The 25,996-nt window shown below is 34.4% G+C and overlaps 1 protein-coding gene and 1 long non-coding RNA gene across 4 annotated transcripts in view; one reads left to right on the forward strand and one right to left on the reverse strand.

Annotated features, from left to right (window-relative positions):
- rdgA (retinal degeneration A) overlaps positions 1–25,996 on the reverse strand; it is an 84,465-nt gene that overhangs the window by 26,677 nt on the left and 31,792 nt on the right. For all 3 annotated transcript variants that reach the window (XM_081986860.1, XM_081986857.1, XM_081986859.1), the window contains 6 exons: positions 16,869–17,012; positions 14,446–14,655; positions 13,424–13,839; positions 11,843–12,023; positions 10,653–10,882; positions 3,807–3,942 (listed from right to left, as the gene is read on the reverse strand). In XM_081986860.1, coding sequence (XP_081842986.1) covers positions 3,807–3,942; positions 10,653–10,882; positions 11,843–12,023; positions 13,424–13,839; positions 14,446–14,655; positions 16,869–16,958 — 1,263 coding nt within the window. In that variant the 5' untranslated portion in view covers positions 16,959–17,012. The remainder of the gene's footprint in view (positions 1–3,806; positions 3,943–10,652; positions 10,883–11,842; positions 12,024–13,423; positions 13,840–14,445; positions 14,656–16,868; positions 17,013–25,996) is intronic.
- Positions 3,969–4,344, forward strand: LOC145733892 (uncharacterized). The gene is made up of 2 exons (XR_014179295.1): positions 3,969–4,104; positions 4,160–4,344. It is a non-coding gene; the product is annotated as an uncharacterized LOC145733892 (long non-coding RNA).

Consider the following 25,996-nt stretch of genomic DNA (forward strand, 5'->3'; position numbering starts at 1 on the left):
CATTTGTAAGGCCAAGGACGCAGTATTTCCCCGGGAAAAATAAATTTAACGACGCTATAAAAATTAACGTCCCCCCTTCGCATCACTAATTCTTCCACCCAGCTTAACTACCCCATTCTGGTTTAATATATTCATCATCATTACCTACAGAATATCATTAGCCCGAAATACGAGCTTACATACAGATAATGTTTAAGGTCTCTCTCTCCATGTTCAGAACGTTATAAATGGTTTAAGTTTGTTCTATGACGCCTCTTCAACATGATTTTCACTTTAAATTCATGAACAATCTCTCGTGTAAAACAAGGATTAAGGATTGTTTTTGTATTAAATTGTCGAGTGTCGCAAAAATTAATTTTCTCTCTACATAGAGATTTTGCTTAGTTGCTAACTGTTTCTCTTTTTGTTTTTTTTAACACTCTGTAAAAGTGCAGTTTGAGACAAACGTTTTGAGCTTTTTACCATCATGCCATTTCCAAAAAAAACACCTAGAAATAGATTCTGCACTTCTGTTTATTTAAACTACTACTACTACTTTTAATTTATTGTTATTTCCCTTATAATGTTATTGACATCAACTCCCATTTTCATTATACTTTCCGCAGCTACATAAATATTTACTTTATCTCACTTCCTTTTGATTAACATTCGAAAATATCATACAATTCATGCAGACTCTACAGGACTTTTTTGTGTGCCTAAAAATTCTGTTCAAAACGACGACCTGCTTGAATTATTTACTTTCCATGAAAATTATTCTTTAATCAAAACAGAATTATCCAAAGTTGTTTTTGTTATTCAAGCAGAATCCATGTTGAATATCTCCCTAATGAATCTGATTGCTATAATATTCCATAGATTGTTTTAATTGGAAAGCCGAAAGCCGGAAACTTTCCATTAATTCGGGAAACAGGGAATAGCTATTTCCAACTTTACAATGATTTAATCTAGGAAACGTATACACTAGTTTTTCCATTTAACCACCAATACGCAGGAGTTTAATTGAAATAAGATTTATGCACAATGAAAATTAACTTTGTAGTTTGCAAGAACTTAAATGGTCCCATTAAAATTGCATGATATAAAGATTTTATTATAGCGTGCCAGATTACATTGTCATGAAATTCTTTGCCGGGATTTAGGAAAACTAAAACAACCACTGGATATGAAATCCATATCCAGAGCACTAAAACTTTATATTTGTAGACACAGCTTGAATATAGGCAGTAAAATCCGTATCAGTGATGGTTCCTGAAAATTGACTTCGATATTACTTTCGGTTCAAGCTGAAGCGCCTCAGGTAAATCTGAGGGATTTATTAGAGATTCCTGGATTTCAAAAAAGTCTTCAAACTTATATCAACTACTGTGCCCTCTAATTGGCTGGAGAATGCACATAAAGGTATAAAATGAAATCAAGCAAAATTTTCTTTACCAGACAGGTACAATATTGAAACTATATAGAATTTTCTCCAGAAATCTTGGCTGCTCTAAATAGATTACTTTTTCGTTGCGACGAGATCCAGGTAAATTATGCTCTCTTTTATTTGCTTTTGAAATGAGCTCGGCAATGCCACATCCAAGAAGCTAAATGAAACAATATGAGCTGGCTTCATGTTTATTTTCCCTATTTGTGGGCTTTGCCTGATGGAGCAGATTGACAATTTGAAAACGTTAAATCCGAGTCCAAACTTTTAATTAAAAGTAGGCAATTCTGTTTTGTGTAATGTGTGGCCACAAACTCCCCGATAGTTTTGTTTTAGTTTGAGCACTTGACATTTAACAAACCGGTTTCAGCGTGTTACTACGATAAAGTTTGTCAAAGGATTTCCATGCTAATAAAACATTACATCATGTTTCAAAGGCCGGGCATTGTTTTATTGTTTCTTTGATATTTTGGTGATTGTGGGAAATGCATTAGGATGATGTGTAATGTGATGATATTAGAGATAATTGCAGTTGATGGAAAAATAGACAAATATTCTTTGTACTAAACCAAAAGTACCCTGTATATTTTAATTACACACTAAACTAAACTGATGACAACAAATATTATTTATGTTGTTTGCTTTATATCACGCAATTAACGTCGATATTGCTCTATTATAGTTAATTAATAATATTGCATGTCACATTGTTTTCGAATGTAATAATAAACTGTTTAAATCATTGAAACCGTATTACAATGCAACATGAAGAAGTCCAGTTGGTAAGTCAATTAGCCAACATTTTAAACGCTAATTTTATGAATAATGGGCTTATCCCACAAATAAAGAAAACAATTTGTATCATTTGGAACAGAAAATATGAGTGTAAGTATTCTTGAAAAATTCTGCTGAAACTAACTGTATTTTATTGAGCTATTTTTTTTATTTTAAATATTATTTTTTATATGAATGCTATTATATTACACAATGTACAAAATGACAACATTGCTAGTCTGAATTTAATTTACCAAGTTTTTAAAGTTTACACCATATTTTAACGGTCACGTGATTAACTTTGACAGATATCAACTGGTCTTTACAGTGTTGCAAGCTCAAAAATTTAATTATCCACGTCACGTGACCTGTATTTTGCAATTTAAGTTAGCACCGCACATATTGATTGAAGAGCCATCTACTGGCTGGTAAGGAAATTATAATGTGGCGGAAAATTTAAATGGTTCTCTGATTTTGCGACTTTCTTACTTTCTTATGTCGATCTTAGCGTTAAATAACTTATAAGGTAAATCAACACAGATCTTCATCATCATCGACGTATGAAAGTTACAAAATCATACTTAGTAGGTAAGTATGTAATTTTCTGTCACATATGTAGCAACTAAAGATAGATATAAATGAATTTAGTAAAATAACAGGAAAAAAATAAAGATAGCAGAGGATACTGCAACATAATATTGACATCTTGATTAACATTCCTGTTTTAATTAAAAAAAACTTAGTAACACCTAAATTAGGTATGTTGTATAAATATTGAGAAAATACCTTAATTTGCGCACTTCTAATAACGACTGAACTTATGTGTGATACACTTCTATATCTGTTCGCATTGTCCAGCTCAACAAAAAGCTCCAAATCCTTTTCCAGGGAGCAAAGCGGAGAGGGTTTTTAGAAAGGTTGGGAAACGTAAAGCGGCTACCACCACTGTCTGGTTTGCAACCAGGAATCACAGAACCAGCTTTTCCCATGTTTTTAAAATAACCGATTACGAAAACACTCACAAAAGTCACAAAACAGAAAAAATTACAACCAAAACAATTGTTTCCCGCAGAAACGCAGGTTAGAAATAGAAAATAGGGTTAGGATTTAGAAAAAAAAATTTAAAAAGGTTGATTTGATGTATGACATGACACAAAATCTGGCCCTCTTGCGGTCATTTTTTCTTCCGCCGCATTCGTTTTCAATCCCCATGGAGCGAACAGAGCATATTCGACGTCACGATGACGAAATTTGGCAAAACCATAATTTGACCAACTGTCAAATTACGTCATTGTGACGTCAAAAACGCTCTGCTCACTCCATGGAGCGTGAAAACGAATGCGGCCTCAGTTTAGTGTCTATTTTTAGGTTGTCTATGGTAGTTTTTCAATTGTGATACATAAAGTAACTCTCTTCATAACTGTTGGCTTTATTAAATCTAGTAATTTCACTTGGTGCACAACTATATTTCATTCAATGCTGCCCACAAATTTAGTATGATCTGGGGGGCCGACAAGCATATAAAGGGCAAACTTGTGAAAGGAAATCTGTTGCACGGACATTGCATAATAATGCGAATATCATAAATCAGAGAGGAGCAACTTACCAAGCATTCAGCATCGCCAACGTAACAAAACTCCCCCGAAACGGACGTGGAAACCCACAGGTGGTCACCGATGGCGGCCGATTCGCCCCAATCTGGAGTGCCTCTATGCAATCGTTCAGTCGGTCCAGTAGATCTCCTGTAACAAATGAAACCCATATTGAATATGCGTATTTTACCGTATCGATGAACTGAAAAGCCGTTCCGATTTAATGCTAACATAATAATGGTGTTCTGGTTATCCGGATAGTGTTCAGTAGTTATACGAGTTTAAAAGCATTTTCGATAATACGTTTCACTGGTAACTATGAGATTTGCACCACCAGAAATTTGAACTTAATTTAAGTTTTGTCCAGGGATGTAAAATTGACCTAACCTGCAAAAACAAGAGTCAACAATAACGCCCTCTAGCGGCTGAACGGGACAACATACTCGTGCCCTTGTTTGTTTGATTTTGGCAGTTTTTACAGTGACAGCTCATAACTCTGTTATTTTTGACAGTTACAGTCTGGTTCAATATACCAATTTGTAGCCCTTGAAATTGTCTTTTGATCACCCTGTATACCATATATAGTAGAAGAGTCACGCTACCGAAAGATTAAAGTTTTTATACCGGGAATGTGTTGTCCAGAAGAGGGAAATTTATAAATATTTTTTTCAAAATTCATATTATTTTGAAAATGGTTGCATTTTTCAGAAACTTTCCGGTAAGTTTCCAAAAATGGAAATTTTCCTACTCGAAAAATACCGCTTTTACATCTCTGGTTTTGTCTTAGATTTTATTTGAAAAATGTCACACGACACTCCATTGTGTACGCTTAGCGTAGTCACGTGGTAACTGTCTAATGAAAAAATGAATAAACGAACTTGGTTTATATTTAAATCAGGCTACAAAATTCCAACTTATTTATACTTTTCCTAAAGTGAAAATTATACGGAAATCTAAAACAAAATCTGCGAGTTGTGTTAATTACACCATCGAACAGTTAGCGCTCCCCTTCTTGGTAACTCGAAACTAAAATACTAATTCTAAGGCGCCCCCAAGGCGAAAGTTGTTTCATTTACGAGTTATCTGGCGATAATTACTCAATTAGGACTAATTCCCACAATCCCTGAGAAAATCTTTCTCATTTCTGGAAAGGTCAGTACTTTCAGTTCAGAATAAGATTTATTTGCAGTATATAAGTATTTTCACCAAATACTAACTTTATTTTCTTAGTCTATTCTACAACCAACGAAACTAAATATGTCAGTGATGTTAAAACTGTTGAACAATTAGTAAATGTACGTTTAGTATAATAAAAAACTTGATTCTTTGATGGTCGCTGTAAACCTGATGTTGCAAATGCTGCAAAGTCCCACTAGTTTGTATAAACAAAATTATGCATGTTCCTGCAATTGTTTAATCCTTTACATGCCATATTTTTGAAACTTGCATGTTTGCTTTTTTGTCCACAAATGAAGCTCTTTGACTACAATAAATCCAAGAATGTACTATAATACCGGAAACAGAGCTAGCAGAACCATATCATTACTGCCAACTTTACAAAAAAAAATAATGAACTGGAATTAAACACTTTTTATTTAAAAGTTGACTCACCTGGGTCTGGTCCTGTGATGAATGGACTTATTCCTCACTAAACCCCGTTTTTTCCTCACCGCAATCATAGTTTTAATGTTCTCACCAATGTCCACATGTTTGTAACAATTCACGAGTTTCATGAAACTGTTAGATTAATAGCTTCAACTTTTTTGCGAAAAGTTCACGAATTACTCAACTTTATTAATGAATCTCTTCACCTGATCCAGAAATAAGTTTAACCGTGGTTATACATAGAGGATCCAAAAATAGTTAGATTAAAAACATTTTAGTATTTCAGACGTCCCATCCCATCTGGACTTATAAATATACACACACATACACGCCTAATTAGGTGTATTAATTGCTTTTAGTGTTATTATGTATTGATTTTGAACAATACTCTCATTTGTCCCATTATAGACTGTTATCTGTGTGTGTTTTAGTTCTGGAGTAATTTGTAATCATGTAAGAGGGGGAATATAAATCAATACATTAACCTTAATCGACAAAAAAACCGGATAATCTAAGCAATTAGGTTAAAACAGAAAAAGTAATAACAAATTGGTGCCAGAGGCTTTAATAAACGCCACAACTAAAATAAACTATTTCAGATGTTCCACCATACGGTGGTCCGGTCTGTTATTTGCGTTTATCACAATTTTGCGTTGAAAACTTCTAAAAATAATTTTCACTAACCCACATTTAGTTTTTCTCTTAACAAATTTGAAGTAACCATCTAAAGTGCCCCCACACCAACTAATTTTTTTTTAAGGAAAGATAGTGAAATACCTATAAAATGTTATGTTTGGACGAGCTGTTACGTTCGTATTAAATTTTATGGGGCGCATTGAAGTCCAATTGCAGTAGAGATAAAATTTAACGTTTCCTGTTAATTCACATAAATTGGCATTATTACCTTAACAATAAAAAGGAAATGGGTAACAGTTATGTGGTCGAAAATGTGTACAATAAACAAGTTAAGAATACTTTTTGCAGAAGATTTAGGAATAGTTTTAATTGTCTATGCTAAATTTCAACATTTTTTAAAATATTTATTATCATCTTCAATGCTCAATAACAACAAACACTTAACTCAAATTTTAATTAACTGTAATTAAAGTGTGCAATCTACATTACACTGAGGATGGTAATAAACTTACTGAAACGTAGACAATTTAGGATGAATTTTTTGCTTAAATAAGTAAATCGATTCCAAACAAACTGATGATCACTAATTCATTACATCACTTGTTTTTCACACGCAAACCGACTAGTTAACAGCAGTTTTCGTTAAAATCCTGTAAAACAGCATTTTCCGCGCATCATCGCGTCAAACTGAAAGGAAAACTGAACGAACGTCTCCCATTCCCGAAAAACTTCTATTTAAACAGCTTATCTAAGCGTAAACTCGAAAAATCCCTATCGTAAAATACGCGGCTCGGTTTGTTAATGAAATTTGTTTTGTATGTCATTTTTGACGCTTTATATCGTTTCTTTAGTGTATTAGCCTGGATTTGCTTTAGATACAGTCTGGAAACGGTTTAGTTTTTAAAATTGTATACCAAGTTAAAAGTGGTAATAATCCAAAACATTAAAATTTAGGGTGTTTGCATACATTTTATGATGCTCGTATTGACGATTAACAGCCATTTCAAAAGTTATTACAATTTGGAACTAATATGCCAACAAAACATTTCCAACGTTAAGATTACTAGGAAATGCTAGTTTATTTATGTTTGAATTTTCTTTTTTTATTTTCCCGATTTAACGATCTGTATAAGCTTGAGTAAATAATCGCCATCAAATATGAGATGATATTTTTACTTTTCCATTTATCAATTAATAGCGATGAAAGATGTCTTATTAGTAAAAGAACCTCAGAAACCACATTGTGGTTTTAAGAACGGTTTGGAAAATTTACATTCATAGACAATAAAGGATTTTGCAGAAGAAAATTTACGAGGTTCTTTGCTGAACAAACTAATATACAAAAATCTAAAGTGGAAATAAATCATAGTTTGGATATACGCTCTGTTTACATTGAAGTATATTTTGTACGCTTGCCTATAAAATATTACTTGATTTATAACCAAGTTTTTAAATACAGTATAATAAGGAAAATACTTAAATGTTTTTGAATTTAGCCACTCTGTTTATGATTTGTGAATTAACTTCAATATCAACAAAAATTGATCCCAAGCCAGTAACGGTGTAATAAATAATAACTTCAGGAAAATCGACCTCACAATACATTATTCCCGATTACTGTATGACTATCCCGTGTGTCAGTTACAATATTGATTCATCGTTTATACTTTATGGGTCCATTAAATGAAATAATGGAGGGGCAAAACGATATTTTATTGCGACTTTTACCCGCAAAAACCATAAAACGTAAACGGCCGCCACGTACAAGTTTACACAACATCATTTTTTTGGCTGTATCCAGACGGGTTTCTAAATTTAAAATACTCCACTGATTATGTTTATTATTACCTGGCTTCTTGGAAAATCAGTTTTTAATATCCGGCTTAACATTGTCGTCACTTAAATTACAATGTTGCCTGGACAAGTTTGAAACTAAATGAAGCCCTAAGTTACAGCAGGTTGTAACTTTATAATCCTATTCGCAGGACACTTAATTAAACTGTTATTAAGAACGTCCTGTAGGGTGTTTACATGACATTGTATAAAGTGCATTTATTGGGTTAGGGATGATGTTGTTCATAAAGCTATAAAGCACAGCTTTTGATTGATAACAGGTATTTTATATTTTGGCAAATCATGTTTTATAGCTCTATGTCTTGTGAGCACATATTTGTTAATAAATTGAAATAAGATTTCGTATACAAACTATTAGAGTACGTTAGCAAAACACTATTCCATGTTTTGCTCGTAAATTACGTAAATATTTTGAAGGATACGTGAAATATGAAATTTATTAATTTACGCACAGGAATTTAATTAGCAGACAGACAAAAGCGTCACGTAATTGAAAGCAACCGAGGCAATATTTTCATTTCGGTTCTTAAGCGCGGCCCTACAGCGGTTCACGTGCCAAACTCCACCTCCGCTTTGGGCTCTCCAAGGTTGGAGCAAACTTGGGAGAGAATGCCCGAATTCCCCAAACTGGCAAATTCATTTAACGCGTTTCGAGCAAAAGCTTTTAAGAAAACGCCCAAATTTCAAACGCGAACTAAAAGCTAGTTTTATTTTGCAAGTGTGTGTAGGTTGTCACATTTACAAGTCTACCATTGAGTTAATGTAGTGAAAGCTTCTATAATGGGACAGTTGTCATTAAATTAAAATTTAATCAAAAAGTTGTGTAATTTGTTTCTTGTTGATTGCTGGAAAAAAGTGTTGAGTTGAGTTGAGGTGCAGGAGGGAAACACAAATGACTCGTTTGTCTTCTTAGGCAAAAAGGATCAAGTATAGTCCAGTTGTTAGGTTTGTTTTTTCATTATGCCTATAGTTGTACCACTCTTTCAGAAATTTTTGGCATTTAAGTGCGTTGATAAAGTTCATTAGGTGGGTTTTGTAACGGGTTATTAGGATATCGTATTGTTGTAATTAGTCTTAAAGCAATTTAATATTCAAGTAACATTTGCATTGCATTTTCAAACAGTTTTCATAGTCTAACAGTGGTCGGCAAATTGAATTGCTTTGATGTTAGACATCTGGGCCTTAATTCTTGAAATCAGGAAACGGAATTCTCAAGAGAAGTGTTGATAGAATGTGACAGAAGAAACTGACAATGGCGGTTTTCTGTCACATTCTTCAGACCTTTCTCTTGATAACTCACTTCCCTCATTTCAAGAATACGTACCCTGAAGTGTTTCGATATTCTGATAATTTCTGTCCTAATGTCTCGTACATGTTTTGTATTCAGTTATGTGACCGTTTACTGTTATTGTAGAAGAGAGTGTTAATTTTGTGGTTGCATAAAAGGAGCTGGTTTAAAGTAAGTAAGTAACTAAAGTATTTATAAAACCATGTCATAGTATGGTCTGCCAACATCTGGAGCCTTTCTGCTGCTTTTGTGGTTTGTGAGCATCGTCAGCGTACTACAATATGCAAAGAAGGCATACTGGCAGTATACAGGTGTGGTAAATCCAAAACCGACCATAGGAAAACCGTGTAACTGACAGAGAAACGTAGATAATTGCATGCGCGGGACAAAGACAGAAAACGAAAAAAATATCAAGTAGGCCATATTTTCAGCGCGCTGTTGCCAAACGCCAAGTATTCAATACCATCGACAAAATTAATTTGGTGCTGGATTTTGGCAACAGCGCACTGAAAATATGGCCTACTTGATATTTTTTTCGTTTTCTGTCTTTGTCCCACGCATGCAATTATCTACGTTTCTCTGTCAGTTACACGGTTTTCCTATGGTCGGTTTTGGATTTACCACACCTGTATGTTGTAGAAAAGTGGGGATCCTTAAGGAAGCCCCTGCCCAGGAGAAGAAGAAAAGGAATAATATATTGATTGTCAATGCGTACTTGTAATTGTCTGTAATTAAATTGTTCTATAATGTACAGTAGATATTTTGGCGTTTCAAGTTTGTGTAGTTTGTATAGTAAAGCTGTCAAAGTATGAGTATGTTGCTTGTCAAACAATTTGATTAGTTACCTAAAAAACCAATTAAAAGCACTGAAACATCCGTCATTTCAGAATTACCGTTGAATTAAAAGGCAGAGCAGCATGTAACCAAAAAAAAAAACCTCCCTACAATTTTAAATATTCACTCGTTCGCTAGGGAGTAAAGGAAAAGGGCCATATTTCATTGAGGCTTAGAGGGTCTGGGCGACTTTTGCTAGATAATATGCCTGAATAGTTGATATCAATAGGTCCTTTGTGGATTTCGTTGCTTTTTTTCCGCTCTAAGAGGGTTGGACTCACTTAGTTTTCGTCCCAATTATCTTGGGTCCCGAAGGCACAAGACGCCGCCAAGACAAAACCTTTCTTGATATTGATATAGACCTGAATTGGGCCCTTAAGGCCTGGTCAAAAGGTATACGTGTTTTTTTTTTGGAAAGTCGCTTATACGGTGTGTGTGTTTTATGTGACATGCACTAAGTTATTAAAGCTCCATAACCAACCATTGATACAAACAGTACAAATACAACAAAATAAGAGAAACAAATTAAACCTAACGAAACACAAATCTACAAATAGTGGAAATACTACACTAAAAGTCACCTTGTATGACACTCTGTATACAAACATGCTCTATGTGAGTTGTCATGCGACACCTATCATACCTAGTAATACTAGAAGCGGGAGGGGGCGCTGTCATCGCCAGTGCCTTGTAACGCGCTTGCTCATCTGTGGGTAGTACTATATCAACGGAGCGCGATCGTAGCGCCACGTTAGGACCAACGGGTACTTCCAAACTAACTCCAGAATGTTGCAGTTCTTCAGTCTTCTTTTCAGGTACTTTGGAAAAGCACGAATCAACCGAGGCGGCTCTATCACGTTTTAAATCCGGCACCTGAAATTTTCATAATTAAATCCCTGAAAAAATAAGCGCATTACTTCGGCCTCATATAATCTTTCAAAATAATCGGTCCCTTTATTACCGACAGGGAGGGCTAAAAAGTTAACTTCGAAGACTTAATTAACAAAACTTGATGGTTTGCGTTAACTTTTTATAAACTCCCAAGTAATAAATAATGCAATTCCCAATATAACTTCCCTTAGGAAAGAGCGACAAATTTTAATTACCTGAAGTTGTCGGCGATATTTTATTATTAACAAAGGAAAAAAAATCTGGACACGTAACCGTATATTTTTGCGTGAAACTTGCAAAAACTTATACATTCGAATTTCGTGCGGCATAACAAGTTTATGCAAATATTTTTGTTACGTGCTGTATGTGACACGAATAAAAAAAAACGTAAAATATGACAATATTTAATTATAAGTATAATAGAAGTAGTAAAATAATTCTTTATTGGTTTAAAGTGTAACTGAGGAAGTAATGTAAATCTGAGAGAGTACAACAATATGATATTATATCGCAACAAAAAAAACTAAAGCTACTACAACTTTTATATCGAAAAATTTATTACGTAAACTAGTGTAAGATACGTCGATATTATACGGGAATAAATCTTAAAAAAAAAAGTCTGGAAAAGGCATTTATTTGCAATCCGGTTCCATATCTAGACAGTGTTAGGCAATTTATAATTTAGGAGATTTATACTTATAGAACCAGAAAAAATCTATTCCAAGAAATTTGGAGGATCCCCCCTCAATTCAGTAGACCGTAAACAAGATTTAGGTTAGGCCCTTATAAATTCTTGCCCGTAAGGGAGAAATCCTACGCAGTTAATGCTTAACGAATATTTTATAAGGACGTTAATCAGGTATGGCGTTTAGGGTTTTCAGCCCTGAATGAAGAGGGTCAAGTTTATAAAATATCCATTTCAACAAAATAATCTGAGCTTACTTGTAAATAGATGTCGCTTACAACCAAACCAGGAATTGTGGTATGAGGTGCATCTCCTTCAGACTGAGCTCCATCAGATGTACATTCTGAATAAGCTTCTGATGGAGCATCTGACATATTCTCCAAAGAGTTTCCGGTAGGTTCGGCGAAAAAAGCCTCCTGACGATGAATCGATTTTCGTCTAAAACACACAAAACCAGTTTTAGTCAACCCTTAACCAAAACAAATTACGCTAAAATAGAATTTTTACGCCGGCAGATAATGTGTAATTGACTCATATCATTTCATTAGGACTGGTTAAATGAAAAGCATTAAGAGCCAGGCCAGGCTATATAAGTTCACATTATGCCGCCAGTTCTACTTAGTAGGGTTATTTTCTTTTTATACCCAGTTTGGATAATTTACCTATAAAACTGGATATCTTTGCTTGTAATATTAAAAAAAAAACAGAAGAATACAAATTTCAAATGCAGCCACACAACATTTTTTCGCTGTTCATTGCAGATAACAGAAATTAACGTTTTCATTTAAGGTTAAACATTATTCATTATGCATATGCGTGATAAATTACGGTAAAACGTGAGTGGGATGATCAGTTACAATTGGTTAAAATAAGCAAAAATGTATTATAGGGCAAATCCTCTATGCGTTTGATTTATGAGAAACAAGCTTGACGTGTTAGGATTATTTCTCTAATTTATGAACGTTCCTGAATGATTCACCAAATGCTGCTAAACGAATTTTGTTTTAGAAAAAACATTATTTTAAAGAAAATTAACATGCGAGTAGGTTAGTTTTGTATTTGTTATTCATTAGAATATTAAACAAAATTTTGGTAGAAAGTTTGTCCGATTGATTCAAGTTGCATGATTTTGTGTCTTTTGATACTAATTTTACTGTTAGTAAGTAGGTGTCAATGAAACTGATGTTGCAAAGATAATTACAGCGGATTCAGAAGATTTTAAATTTTTTTTTAAACAAATTGAACTAAAATAAGAAATTAAGCATATTAATCGAAGGAAGCAAGACATCATCAAGACAAGAAGAAGAATGATTGAAAGCACTACCATAAACAATATACAGGTGTGGTAAATCCAAAATCGACCATAGGAAAACCGTGTAACTGACAGAGAAACGTAGATAATTGCATGCGTGGGACAAAGACAGTAAACGAAAAAAATACCAAGTAGGCCATATTTTCAGTACGCTGTTGCCAAAAAAATCCAATACCGTCGACAAAATGTATTGGATTGGTATTGGCCTTTGGCAACAGCGTACTGAAAATATGGCCTACTTGGTATTTTTTTCGTTTTCTGTCTTTGTCCCACGCATGCAATTATCTACGTTTCTCTGTCCGTTACACGGTTTTCCTATGATCAGTTTTGGATTTACCACACCTGTATATAATACAAATGGATCTATTTTTATACAAATAAAAATAGAGAAGATTAAAAAACTCATGTAGAATGATGAGAAGCATTGATCATCAATAATAATGAGAATTCCCAATAAATTACTCTCTCTTCAAAAGTTTTTAAGAAACAACTGTTTGACTGAACTGGACATGGTATGAATTGTTACCTAGATTGCGTTGGTGTTAATGGTACATCCGAATCAGATTCCGGTGGAAAAAATTCTATCACAGGCGAAGAAGGAATCGGGGGCGGCGAATGTATTGATGGTACCGATTGGGCCGGCAACAACGTCACAGTCAAAACGAATTCGGGCGGATCGACGCTGTTCTCGCGGCTGTTGTCTGTAGCGCTGTTCTCGCGACTGTAGTCGGTGGTGGTGTCCTGACTACAGTTGGTGGTATTCCGGCTGTATTCCGTGTTGGTGTCGCGGCTATGGTTGACCTCGTCATCGTCGTCTGATTCGTCGTCATCGTCGCTGGAGGAATCGGTCAGGCACGGCAACCATTCTGGTGGACCTGGTGGTAGTTCTTCAGGTGGATGTAAACGGTCGTATTCTTCTTTACAGGTACAATGAACGCATATCTGGAACAACAATAATTGCTGTGTTTATTTGTTTTTATTACATTTTTCTATTGAAAAATAAATTATGTTTTTTAGCTTGAGTTCTTAATCGAAAAATAACAAACCTTCCTGGTTAAATTCATCTTTCTATTTACTAAAACTCAGCATATTTTTATAGGACGACAATGGAGTAATTTTTCACACACGTGGCTTTTTCGCCCATAGTAATTAACACGTTAATAACAAAACCCATTAGCGTTGTAACATAAAATCAGGTGGAAAAAGTACTCCTATTAAACGAATCATTTATGAAATTGCCTTCTCCTGAACGTGTATCGCGTACAACCACCTTTTTAAACAGTTATGACATACGTTAACCCTTACCTTTCTGACTTTTGTTAAAAAACAAACACAAAAACTAGAGAGTTGTGGTTTAAAGCATGTAAATGTAACGAAGTCCCAACACTGACTACTGAAATGTCACGCTCCTGCAAAGGCAAAACAATTGATGCCTTGTAATATTGTTTAGGACTTAATGAATGAATGCTGGGAAATCAATATGAAAAGCTCTCTAAATACAGAAGGAGAATCGATATGGCTTTTAAACCGTCTGAATATGGTACTTACAGATCCTTTGCCCCCTGACGATCGACGCCTCTGAAATCTCCTGCTGGGCACTTCCAGAAAGTTTCCAGACTCTTCAGACCCTCCAGAATCTACGCTACGAGATCGCTGATCCATATGAGGTACTCCAAGGAGTGATGGCGAATCTCCAGTGCAACCTTCTTGCAGACGTTTTGCCTCCAGTTGAATTTCGTCAAAGGAGGCAGAGCGAATCTAGAAAAGAATTTACCACAATAATGAATATTACCATTACCTGGTAAAATTAAGCTACAGTTAAGCATTAATTTAAAATGAATTAAGGAGGGCAAACGTTGACTTTTTAATGTCATAATTACCCAACCTTTTCCCCTCATTTTAATTAAGAATTTTCCCTAATTACTGCAGTAGTTTATTTGTCTTGAACGCCCATATTATTTCAGCAAAATCGATATTATCACATCTCGCTGCAAGTTATTATATTAACAAGCGCTTGATTGAAGTGTTTGAACTAGTTTTACAGTTTACCGGCTAAAATACATAATTCAAACTCTTAACAATTTGCTTGTAGCTTATCCCGCTGGATTAATTTCAAAGTTAATAGGTAAATTTTTAATGCATCGCCGCTACAACTTTAATAATTATTCTCTAAGGTGTTTTATTAAACTTTGTGCGAGCACGTAAATGTATGAAAACTTTGTTTTTGGTAACGTTACGCTGCTATTATAAAGTTGGATTGGTTATTTCAATTTGTTTTAATAAGAACAATAGTGTAACTGAATCTACAGTTTTTTTTAATCTCAAAATTCATGAAATTAACGCAGTTTTAAAATATCTTTTGGATAGTCGATTAAGTTTTGCTTTAATTAGTTCGAAACTACCTAGTACAAGAGCATTAAATCTTATAGAGTGAGTTTTCCATTCAAAGCAATTTGTAGCAGACTGGAAAATTAATTGAATGTTGCCTGTATCTGAGACGGCGATCATTACAGTCTTATTTCATTGCACTGTTTGCTGAATAAACTCCAGGAAGTTTAACTCAATGTCTGTCTTAAGTTTCCTCGAAAGTTGTCCCAGTCGTCACATGGCGCTTACAATATAAATAAACTTCCAGGTAGCCAGTTTATTTAAAACTCGATTAAGTTTTAAATAGACTTCTTTAGACGTATTTGGTCAAGTGAGGGAGTAAAAATTAATGTGAAAGCAGCGGGTGTCTAAAAATTTGTGATTTTATGGTGAAGCAACTTTGACGCCCTCTAGCGGCCAAACGGTATGACCAATCATGTGGGGATATTTTTGGAAAGCTTGTAATCTGCACTATCTTTTATTTTCTATGACATTTTGACGTGTCTTGTCAAGTAAGGGAGTAAATTGGGGTGAAAGCAGCGTTTGTCTAAAAATTAGTGATTTTATGGTGAAGCAACTTTGATGCCCTCTAGCGGCCAAACGGTATGACCAATCAACTCATGCGGGAACATTTTTGGAAACCTTGTAATCTGCACTATCTTTTGTTTTATATGACATTTTGACGTATCTTGTCAAGTAAGGGAGTAAATTAGGGTGAAAGCAGCGGGTGTCTAAAAATTAGTGATTTTATGGTGAAGCAACTTCGACGCCCCCTAGCGGCCAAACGGTATGACCAATCAACTCATGTGGGGATATTTTTGGAAAGCTTGTAATCTGCACTATCTTTTATTTTCTATGACATTTTGACGTATCTTGTCAAGTAAGGGAGTAAATTAGGGTGAAAGCAGCGGGTGTCTAAAAATTAGTGATTTTATGGTGAAGCAACTTTGACGCCCTCTAGCGGCCAAACGGTATGACCAATCATGTGGGGATATTTTTGGAAAGCTTGTAATCTGCACTATCTTTTATTTTCTATGACATTTTGATGTGTCTTGTCAAGTAAGGGAGTAAATTAGGGTGAAACAGCGGGTGTCTAAAAATTAGTGATTTTATGGTGAAGCAACTTTGAGGCCCTCTAGCGGCCAAACGGTATGACCAATCAACTCATGTGGGGATATTTTTGGAAAGCTTGTAATCTGCACTATCTTTTATTTTCTATGACATTTTGACGTATGTTGTCAAGTAAGGGAGTAAATTATGTCTACAGTCCACCATCCACAGTTTTTGTGAAACCCTCCCTTAATTAGAGGTTTTGATTAGTCAGGAACAGAGCTTGCTACCGCAAAAAGAGTTTTACTGCTTCTGCAGGAACACAACGAGAACAATAAACATAAATGGAATCAAGCTGGATGTAGAAGTGGGCGGTTTTAGGGATTTTGCTTCGTTTTAATGAATGTAAGCCATGAGCAAATTTGATTGTCTTTGTATGGGGTAAATTGACCGGACTAGGTTTTGTAAGGCAAAACTGAAGTTCTGAAATTGTTTGCACTTAACATTTCGGTTCATGTTACCTCAAATTTTCAACTTTGTAGAGAAGTTCTTACCTGCTTAGGTATTTCCAAGCTGCTCTGCATTTTCATTTCGGCTCCTGTAGGTGTTCGGGAGCGTTTAAAAGTTGTTCGCAATCGATGCATGCTGGAAGTTGGCCCTTTTTAAGGGCTGCAGTGTGATTTTCTTTTACGTTGGAGCTGAAAAGAAATAACAGCTTTAAAATCCCTCATTTATTGGCTTTCCACACAGATACGTTAACGTAAAGAAGGAACTCGTTAAGACCAATTACAAAAAAAGTTGCATTTACGTGAAAATCTATATAAAACTAAATTCCGGCTGAAATTGTATTTTCCTTAAATTTTTTCTACTATTTTTAAAGTCTGTCGTGTGAAAAGCGGACGGATAACGTCGAGCAATCAAGTTTTATTTCGTTTACACTTCAGCTTTGTCGGAAATAAATGAAGCCAACTTTCTAACAGCTTCTGCGACAGTTCCTGGCTTTATCTTTCCAAATAAACCGTCCGCTAAAATATGGTTGGTCTTTTTACGTCCTTATAGATTAGCTCTGCATTTGCAGTTTTTCATGCTCATAAATGTCTTTTAGTCGCTGTCTTGAAAATCTATTAAATTATGATTTACTCAAGAAAGGACAAGAATTTGAATTGAACTAAACTTTACATTTTTCCACTCTGTAATTAAAGTAGTCTGGTTTTAATTTCTAGCTACTCAATTTAGTTTACTCCAACTAAAGCAGCCTAATATCCAACTCATTAAAGAATATAATTGCTTTTAGTTAGAGTTCACGACATAAGATCGTAAACTGAAACGATAATAGCAAACTGCAAAGCAACAATATCGTAAGGCTTTTGGGAAAGTTGGGAAAACTTCAAAATATACAGGGTTACCACCCAAATCCAATATTTTCATAGAAATTTTGGAATTTAAAAAAATTGATGTCAACTAGCTTATTTTAATTGGAACACCCTGTATATTATTGTATTTTTTAATAGACCTATCAATTCCAAATATTTTTCCAAAAATGATATTTTCAGGTTTTCAAGTGTCATAACTCTTAACCAAAATGAGATAGAGCAAAACGACTTGCATGCTCTTGTCTGAACTTTTTGAGATCTATCATTTGGTAATATTTTCAATTTTGACAGGTGTCAAAAAAACTGTCAATTTTTTAATATGACCACGTAATAGATCTCAAAAAGTTAAGGTAAAAACATGCAAGCCGTTTTGCTCTATCCTATTCAGATTAGGAGGTATGACACTCCAAAAACTACTAAAAATATCATTTTTTCATATTTCGAAAACCGTTGCAGCTATAGGGTGTGATACATCAAAATTATTTGAAATAGATAGGACTATTCAAAAATAAAATAATATACATGGTGTTCCATTTAAAATCTAATATTTGATCGGTTTGGGTGGCTTGGTAGAGCAATCTACAATTTAGTAGAGCTCAAGACTAAATTTCAGATTCAAACTTTAGGCAAAGAAAACCGAACAAAATGCACCTATTTTATTACCGAAACGTTTAGATTGCTCAAAAACAAAAATGTTCCTTAAATTGAGCTTAAAAAGACTCTTAAAAAGACTCTCGTTACTTTGCAACCTTTGCAGCAAATTACCTGCAGGTCACGTCAATGGCTGGTTAATTAAGTTTGAAAACAACCGAGCTTTTCTTAATTAAATTAAGAGTTATTTGCTCCACTAAGAAACGACTCACATAAAAAATTCCTACACATTTTTAACGTCAGCACAAATCCAGCTTGAGCTATCATATAAGTCGTTAATGAAAGCTCAACGACATGATAAATGTTTGGCAAGATCCAAAAAAACTACTAGAAAGCTAGGTCACACACAATCGAGTTTTCAGCTCTAAAAACATCAGGAAAATCGTCTCGTTTAATCTTACAAAGTGGTTTCTGTGATATTTATTACCAGTATTGACTGTTAATAAATAAACAACTTTATTGTACTAAAATTTACAGTGTTTTAAGCCATAAAAAAATAACAAACTACCCCCGGTTCGCCGGGTTTTAATTAGCCCGGCTAGAACCTCATATTTTCCGCATTGTAAGCTGGAAAGTGAAAAATATTTTCCGGAACATTTTATTGTTTGGAATTAAACGAGTACACGTTCAAGTTTTTCAAAAGCAAATACACCGTTTGTTTTTTGGTTGTTTTGTAAATTTACAATACCAATAATTAATAATTGTCCAAATGGCAATTGAATTTAATAATAAACAACCTTTTGCTATTATGTTGTGTTATAACTGTTTGAACTTTAATAAGTCTAACAAAGTTTTCTTGCCTCTACAGTTACGTTAACACTAAATTGTAGTTTAGTGAACTTCACCCATATAAATAATTGATAAATGAAAATAATTTCTTTTAAGTTAATAAATCTGTCCAAGTTTTTAAATACTATACACATTTGGGTTTTCAGTTCGCTAACCCTCTGACCTATTTTACTGCATCAAATTGCAATAGAAATAGTATTTTTGCCGGTAAAATATGCCGGGAGTTTATCCTCAGGAGATGGTGTAACTGCCATGCCAATATTTGCATACGCCGCACCTTGCGCAATGCACAATGTTTAATTGTTAATTAAGGAGGGTAATATTTAAGCGAGAATCTGGGGGCAAGGCTTTAGGTACGCTCCTGGTGTTTAATTAAGTTATTAAAGAATATTTTAGGGTAATATCGTCTTTCTTTTACCTTTGCAATTAATTTAGACCCCGGTTTTTAAGCTTTAAATAGTTGCCGCCTTGTGGGGGGGTTTTTCACCATAATATAAGGAAAAAAAGTAGTTTACCATAAAACCTAAAAATACCAACGAAAATTACTTATCTACATTGTAGTAAATAATCTCTTTTTGATTTGATCGAGCACAAACGCCAAAGTCAATTTTCCCTTAGTCTGTTATGGATTAAAAAACTTGATACTTTCATCAATCTATATAATCCCTGACTGCTAGAGAATTGTATTAGCAGTTGTTGTTTATCTAAAAATCATACAGTTTTACTTTTTTTACAATCTTACTACAAGAATTCTAGCAAAAGTTGATTATTAAACTTCAGTAAAATTAAAGTTAAAAAACTCCCTACCCTCATCGCTTTGAATGTATGTAACAATTTTTGTGCAATTAATTTTGTTTTTCGAAATTTAACCGAATCTAATTTATTTCCCCTTCACTTAATTAGATTTTTGATAAACAAAAAAGAAACTGACGCCATTTCTTATGCGAGAAAAAACCAACTCGGATGCGCCTACGCTTTTGCCAAATTTCTGTCGGTTATTTTTCTCATTCCAGTTGCCGCAACTTATCGATCCTGGAATAACTTTCTTTTGTCATACGGCTTTATAAAGTAAAGTTGAATGGACGCAAATCCGTCCTTTTGGATATAATCGAAATTATTTCACCATCAAATTAATCAGACGACAGTTGATATTTGATCTAGCAGTTCTGTTTTCTTTTCCAACAAACAATACACACTACAGGGTGGTCCAGTTTTAAATGTCAATAATTCACCAATCCATAGCCAATTAAAAAATAAGTTGACATTCATTTTGTCATTTTCCTGAAAAGTGCTTCTTAAGGAAAATACAGTCCTTCAAATTTCTGTTTAAAAAATCGTTTTTTTTTGTCATAACTGTCAGACCGTTGGAGCAATATTAAAAATTGTCTTGGAAACGGAAAATTCACTTAAGAAGTTTAAAAAATATTATTTTAGCCAGTTTTCATAGTTTCCAGACAAACTAAAAAACTTTAGTTTTGAAAATTGAATTAGAAAAGATAAACATTTCAGAAGCTTAAAAATTGTGTTTGTAACCAGTTTTCATGCAAATCGAGAGACTTTAATACTAAAAATTGACTTGTAGACATAAAAACTACTTTTTCAAGAATTTGTTACTACAAATTCATACATTTAAACCTTAAAAATTGACTTGAACCCCAAAATGTGACTGAACTAATGAAAAGTGACATCAGAAGCTTAAAATTTGCATTTGAAGTAAGTTTTCATAATTTGAAGACAAATTTCAATATTTTAGTCTTGAAAATAGTCTTAGAGGCAGGACATTGACATTAGATTCATGAAAATTGTCTTGAAAACTAACTTTTCGTGCTTTTTACTTTGCTCTTCATTTTCTTCGAATTCTGGACTATTTTTAGTGCTTCAAAACTGCTTTCAGCTTGGAAAATCGAGTTTCAAGACTATCTTCACCAAGTTATTGACATAGCAAACTTAAAAAACAATTTTTACATTCTTCATAGACTTAAAATGGCATTCTAAGCTTTGTCACTATTAAATCGACTTCTAGACACCTCAGTGCTAGAAATTCGGGTATTTCTTAATAAACTAGACGGTTTTTAGTGTTTTAAGGCTGTTTTCAGTGCCTCAAATCGAGTTTCAAGACTATCTGTACAAAGTTTTTGACTTATCAGGCCTAAAAGCTAATTTGTCCACTGAGCATAGTCTTGAAAATGTTATTTCAAGCTTCTTCACTATTAAATTGACTTCTACACTCATAGGTGCAATAAATTGTAGCATCTCTAAGAAATTCAGACTCTTTTTAAGACTGAAAAATCGAGTTTAAGACTATTTCCAAAAGTCAAGTTTCTTCAGTAACAAAAGTAAAAAATGTTGGTACCAAATACTATAATAATAGTCTTGAGAATTAATTTTTAGAAATAAAATAGTCCGAAAATTTAATTTACTTCTAGACTTGTTGCCCAGTCCAGAAAATTGAGTGGTACACCAATTAAAGTCTTGAAAACATACTTTTGGACTCTCTTTAGTCCTAGTAAAGTCAGTTCTAGCATTAAAAGTCAACTTTTATATTATTTTTAGTAGTAAAAAATGAGTTTCATGCACAATACAATCTTTGTCTTGATTTCCTGACTTTTTTTAGTTCTTGAATGCCAGTTTCAGACACTCAACCAGGATGGCAGTCTGAGAAAGCGAATCATAAGACCATTCCTAGTAGTAAAAAAGTTTTTAGACTATTCAGTACAAATTTGGACTTTTACAAGTCTTGAATGTTCAGTTTTAAACTATAAAACGATTTTTTAAATTGAAACTTGGAAGACTGTTTCAAATGGTGAATTATTGACACTTAAAACTGGACCACCCTGTATATTGGTGCTTGACTATTTTAGGAAATCGATTTTCTCTAGCGTCATGTTAAAGGAACATAAATCAATAAAATATGCATAGTAGGAGATCAAATATGCACACGAAGTTGTCCGAAGAACACCTGCTGCAACCAATTTAACAATTTATGAAAAACCGTATGGTTCAGTGTGATTTTCTGTCAGTTTGTATTTTCTTCGCTGCTTAGTTTTTATACTAAATAGTGATAGAAAAAGCGGGTACATGTACTCCTTCATAGTCAGACCAATTCGCTTAAGTAAATTTCCCAGTCACTTTTTCTCTCCAGACCGATCCGGTAAACAAACAGAAAATAAGCTAAATTGAAAACAGCCGTTTGACTTAGGGGTAAAGGAGCGACTACTCGAAACTGAAAACGAATACGCGCAAATTTACCTTCCGTGCAAATTCCAGCAAAATCGAAAAGGGGAGTAATTGAGAAAGTACGTTATGATCAATGCCGCGAAGAAATATTTCACGGCACCCAATTTCGGGTTGAGAAAATAATAAAGGTGAAAAGCAATTTCCTACTTTTAATTTAATTTTACTGAACCTGGCTCGCATTAAAATTCTATAAAAGTTTGTAGATTCCGAAAGTTGGGACAACTCTTCACCTAAATCATGGCTCCGCTTAAAGTCTTGCTTCAATAGGAAGTTAATAATTGGAGTACCTTTGTTTTGTCATTGGAGGAGTTTCTTTAACAAAACCTAGCTACTAATTTACTTAAATTTAATTGTCTGGGGAATTTTAAAACGGACATTTTTATTTGACGTAAATTTTCCGTTCTGTTTTTAATTTAGCTGTTTTTCGTTCGTGACGTCTTTTCGTTTTCGAGAGGAAAAAAGTCGACAGGGAATGTGGACGGTTTTTATACAAAAAAATTTGACGTCAGTAATAATTGTCAGGCAAATAAAGGGAATTAGTCTCACAGCGGGCTAAAGCGAATTATCGTGTTTATCCTTCGACTTGCTCAAATAATCTGGGCTGTTTATTTTCAGAGCATTCAATGATAGAGGTCGAGTGCCATCAGAACGACTATTATAAATAAATAGCTGAGCCTGGCAAGATTATTTAGATTAAATTAGCTTACATTAGATTGCCCCTCAGGGGTTGATTAGGTTCGTTAGAAACGTTATTTCTCAAGGGGGCTTATAAGGCGAATAATTTTGAAACGTCAGACTGTCGACGAAAAAACGCTCTAAAAATAGAACTTAAGGGTGCAAGTAATACAAGCGAAGGAGTTTTAATTATCCAAGCCAAAGCCCACACATATTTCTTCAAGTTATACCGCATAAAGTAAACTTCAATTTCAATTTCAGCTCGGGTTATTCGTTTGCAGCCTCATTTCATTCGCATTACAATTTCCTGTTGCGAAACTGCAAATTAGCTTGTTCAATTTAACGCCTTGGAGAGTGCATTGGTCTGGTGCAGTTTACAACTTGCTTCCACTTGGATTAGGGCTGATTGGATCTTTGACCTTTCGTTTCCGCACCAATTTAAGTGTTTTGTGATGCCGAATAACGGTTACCATAGGCTGAACCGCTATGCTAAAATAATTTAATTAATGGATCTCCCAAGTCGTGGTTTATCTAAAATCAATGCTGGCATGTGTGCGATTTACTTCCAGGCACAAGGCCAAGGACGCAATCGAACCGCCTTGTGTGTTTGGTCATAAGGAAGCCAAAAGCATATCTCTCAATCTGTTCAATTGCGGATCGGTAAATCGGCAAGTGCGGCCTGGAACTCCATTTTGTCTGTCATTTCTTGAAACTACGTGAAATTTCCTTTACAATGAGGTGCAAATCAATATTTTGACAGAAAATTCAAAATGGCGGCTGGAACGTCATTTTGTCTGCCATTTCTTGAAATTACGTGAAATTTCCTTTACAATGAGGTGCAAGTCAATATTTTGACAGAAAATTCAAAATGGCGGCTGGAACGTCATTTTGTCGGTCATTTCTTGAAACTACGTGAAATTTCCTTTAAAATAAGGTGCAAGTCAATATTTTGACAGAAAATTCAAAATGGCCGCTGGAACGTCATTTTGTCTGTCATTTCTTGAAACTACGTGAAATTTCCTTTAAAATGAAAAACTTTTTTATTTGTCAAGTTACAGTTGACCTCTCGGTGTCATTTTATGTTAAAATTTCCCGGAAAAGACGCTGGTGCAGTCGGTTTTTTGATATCTCAAAAACTAACAGAGTTAGACATAAAATTTAACATTTGAACCATTTCTTTGCCAGAAACTCGGCCGGATTAAGAGATACATAATCTGACTAAAAAATATATATAATATGTGATATTATGGTAAAGGCAATTTGATTGCCTCTAGCGGCCAAACGGTATGACCAATCAACTCATGGGGGGATATTTTTGGAAAGCTTGTAATCTGCACTATCTTTTATTTTCTATGACATTTTGACGTATCTTGTCAAGTAAGGGAGTAAATTAGGGTGAAAGCAGCGGGTGTCTAAAAATTAGTGATTTTATGGTGAAGCAACTTTGACGCCCTCTAGCGGCCAAACGGTATGACCAATCAACTCATGGGGGGATATTTTTGGAAAGCTTGTAATCTGCACTATCTTTTATTTTCTATGACATTTTGTTCTACAAAACTAACCTTTTGTTCTCTACTGTGGCTATTTAAATGTCGGAATTTTTAAAATGGAAAATTGCTTACTCCATCCAGACTTTTCCGGCAATTTAGATTGAAATGGGATATTTGAATAAGATTTGGCAAAAAAAATTGTTTGGAGCTCCAACGTTGCTGTATAAAGCCGGTCTTTATAATTACAACAAATCTGCATTAAATTTCACCAGAGGATGAAATATTCATCTCTCAAGCAATCCGAAACCCGGCCTTTCTCATTCCCAACGCAAACTTCACCGTTTTATTTTATTTTACACTAAATTCTAGTCTTTACTGCAATTTTATGACGTTTTGCCGCCCCGGCTTTACAGCCGCATTAAAATGCGAAAGCTCAAAATAATACGAAATTCCTGCTATATAACAATAAAGACCTTTAATACCACTTCAAATATTTTATATCGTTGGCGATTTACAAATGCAAAACATCTAGTTTTCTTTAGGTAAAAACTGCCTTCACTTGATCGCTAATCTAGCCAAAACAAGTTCCACGTGCAGCATATTATTAAAGCTGTATCGGTTATATCAAGGGGAAAGGTCCGGTTTTTCGTTTATTTGTTTAGGACTACTTTGGAATAATTTATCGCTGTCAGTGGCAACAAACTCCATTGTAACAAAGAGTTATAACATTTGAGAAGGGTAATGAAGCTTGGGCAGATAAATGGGGGAGCGACGATGGCGTTTAGGCATGGAGGACCAAATTGAAACAAATACTCTTACGGGAAAGTGTACACAAATTATTGCATATTCATTAGATTGCAAAGCAGCAAAATGTAGTCGAGTTGGACTAATTTATATCCCTTCCCTTTGATGTTTATAGTTTACTCCTCCCAACTTTTTGTAAAACGAGTTTAAAAATACGAAATGTTTGCTCCTTGTATTTTATTATGCATGAGCTGGAAAGAAGGCTCTCTATTGAAATAAGAATGGTCTGTTAAATTCTTAAATTGGCTGCAGAAGGTGCACTCAAAGAAAATCAATTGAAATGTCTATTTTTGTTAACATATTAATGGAGTTGACTTGAAACTACAGTACGACGTTAGATAACTGACAACATCCACCAAACATAGTCTCTTCATTAAAGGGGTGTTCGTCATTATCCACGAGGATAGGATTTATCATGTATTCATGGATAACAAGTTTCGTATATGGCTCGATACGAACCCAGCAAAATTCGTGACCGGATTGACAACTCGTTGCTGTTGGCTTGAGGCCCAACTTATAATCCAGTATTCGGTCGAACTGAAAGGGATTACATTTTGATAAAATAGTTTAAGCCTTTGCCTTTGCTTGTGTCAGTATTCGGTGCGAGATTAAAGGGGTGTTTAGCCCGAAAGAATATTGTAACAGGTTTCGGGTGTATCCTCA

This window comes from Ips typographus, linkage group LG9, assembly GCF_016097725.1.
Source record: "Ips typographus isolate SLU linkage group LG9, UJ_Ityp_2.0, whole genome shotgun sequence".
Taxonomy (NCBI): Eukaryota; Metazoa; Arthropoda; class Insecta; order Coleoptera; family Curculionidae; genus Ips; species Ips typographus.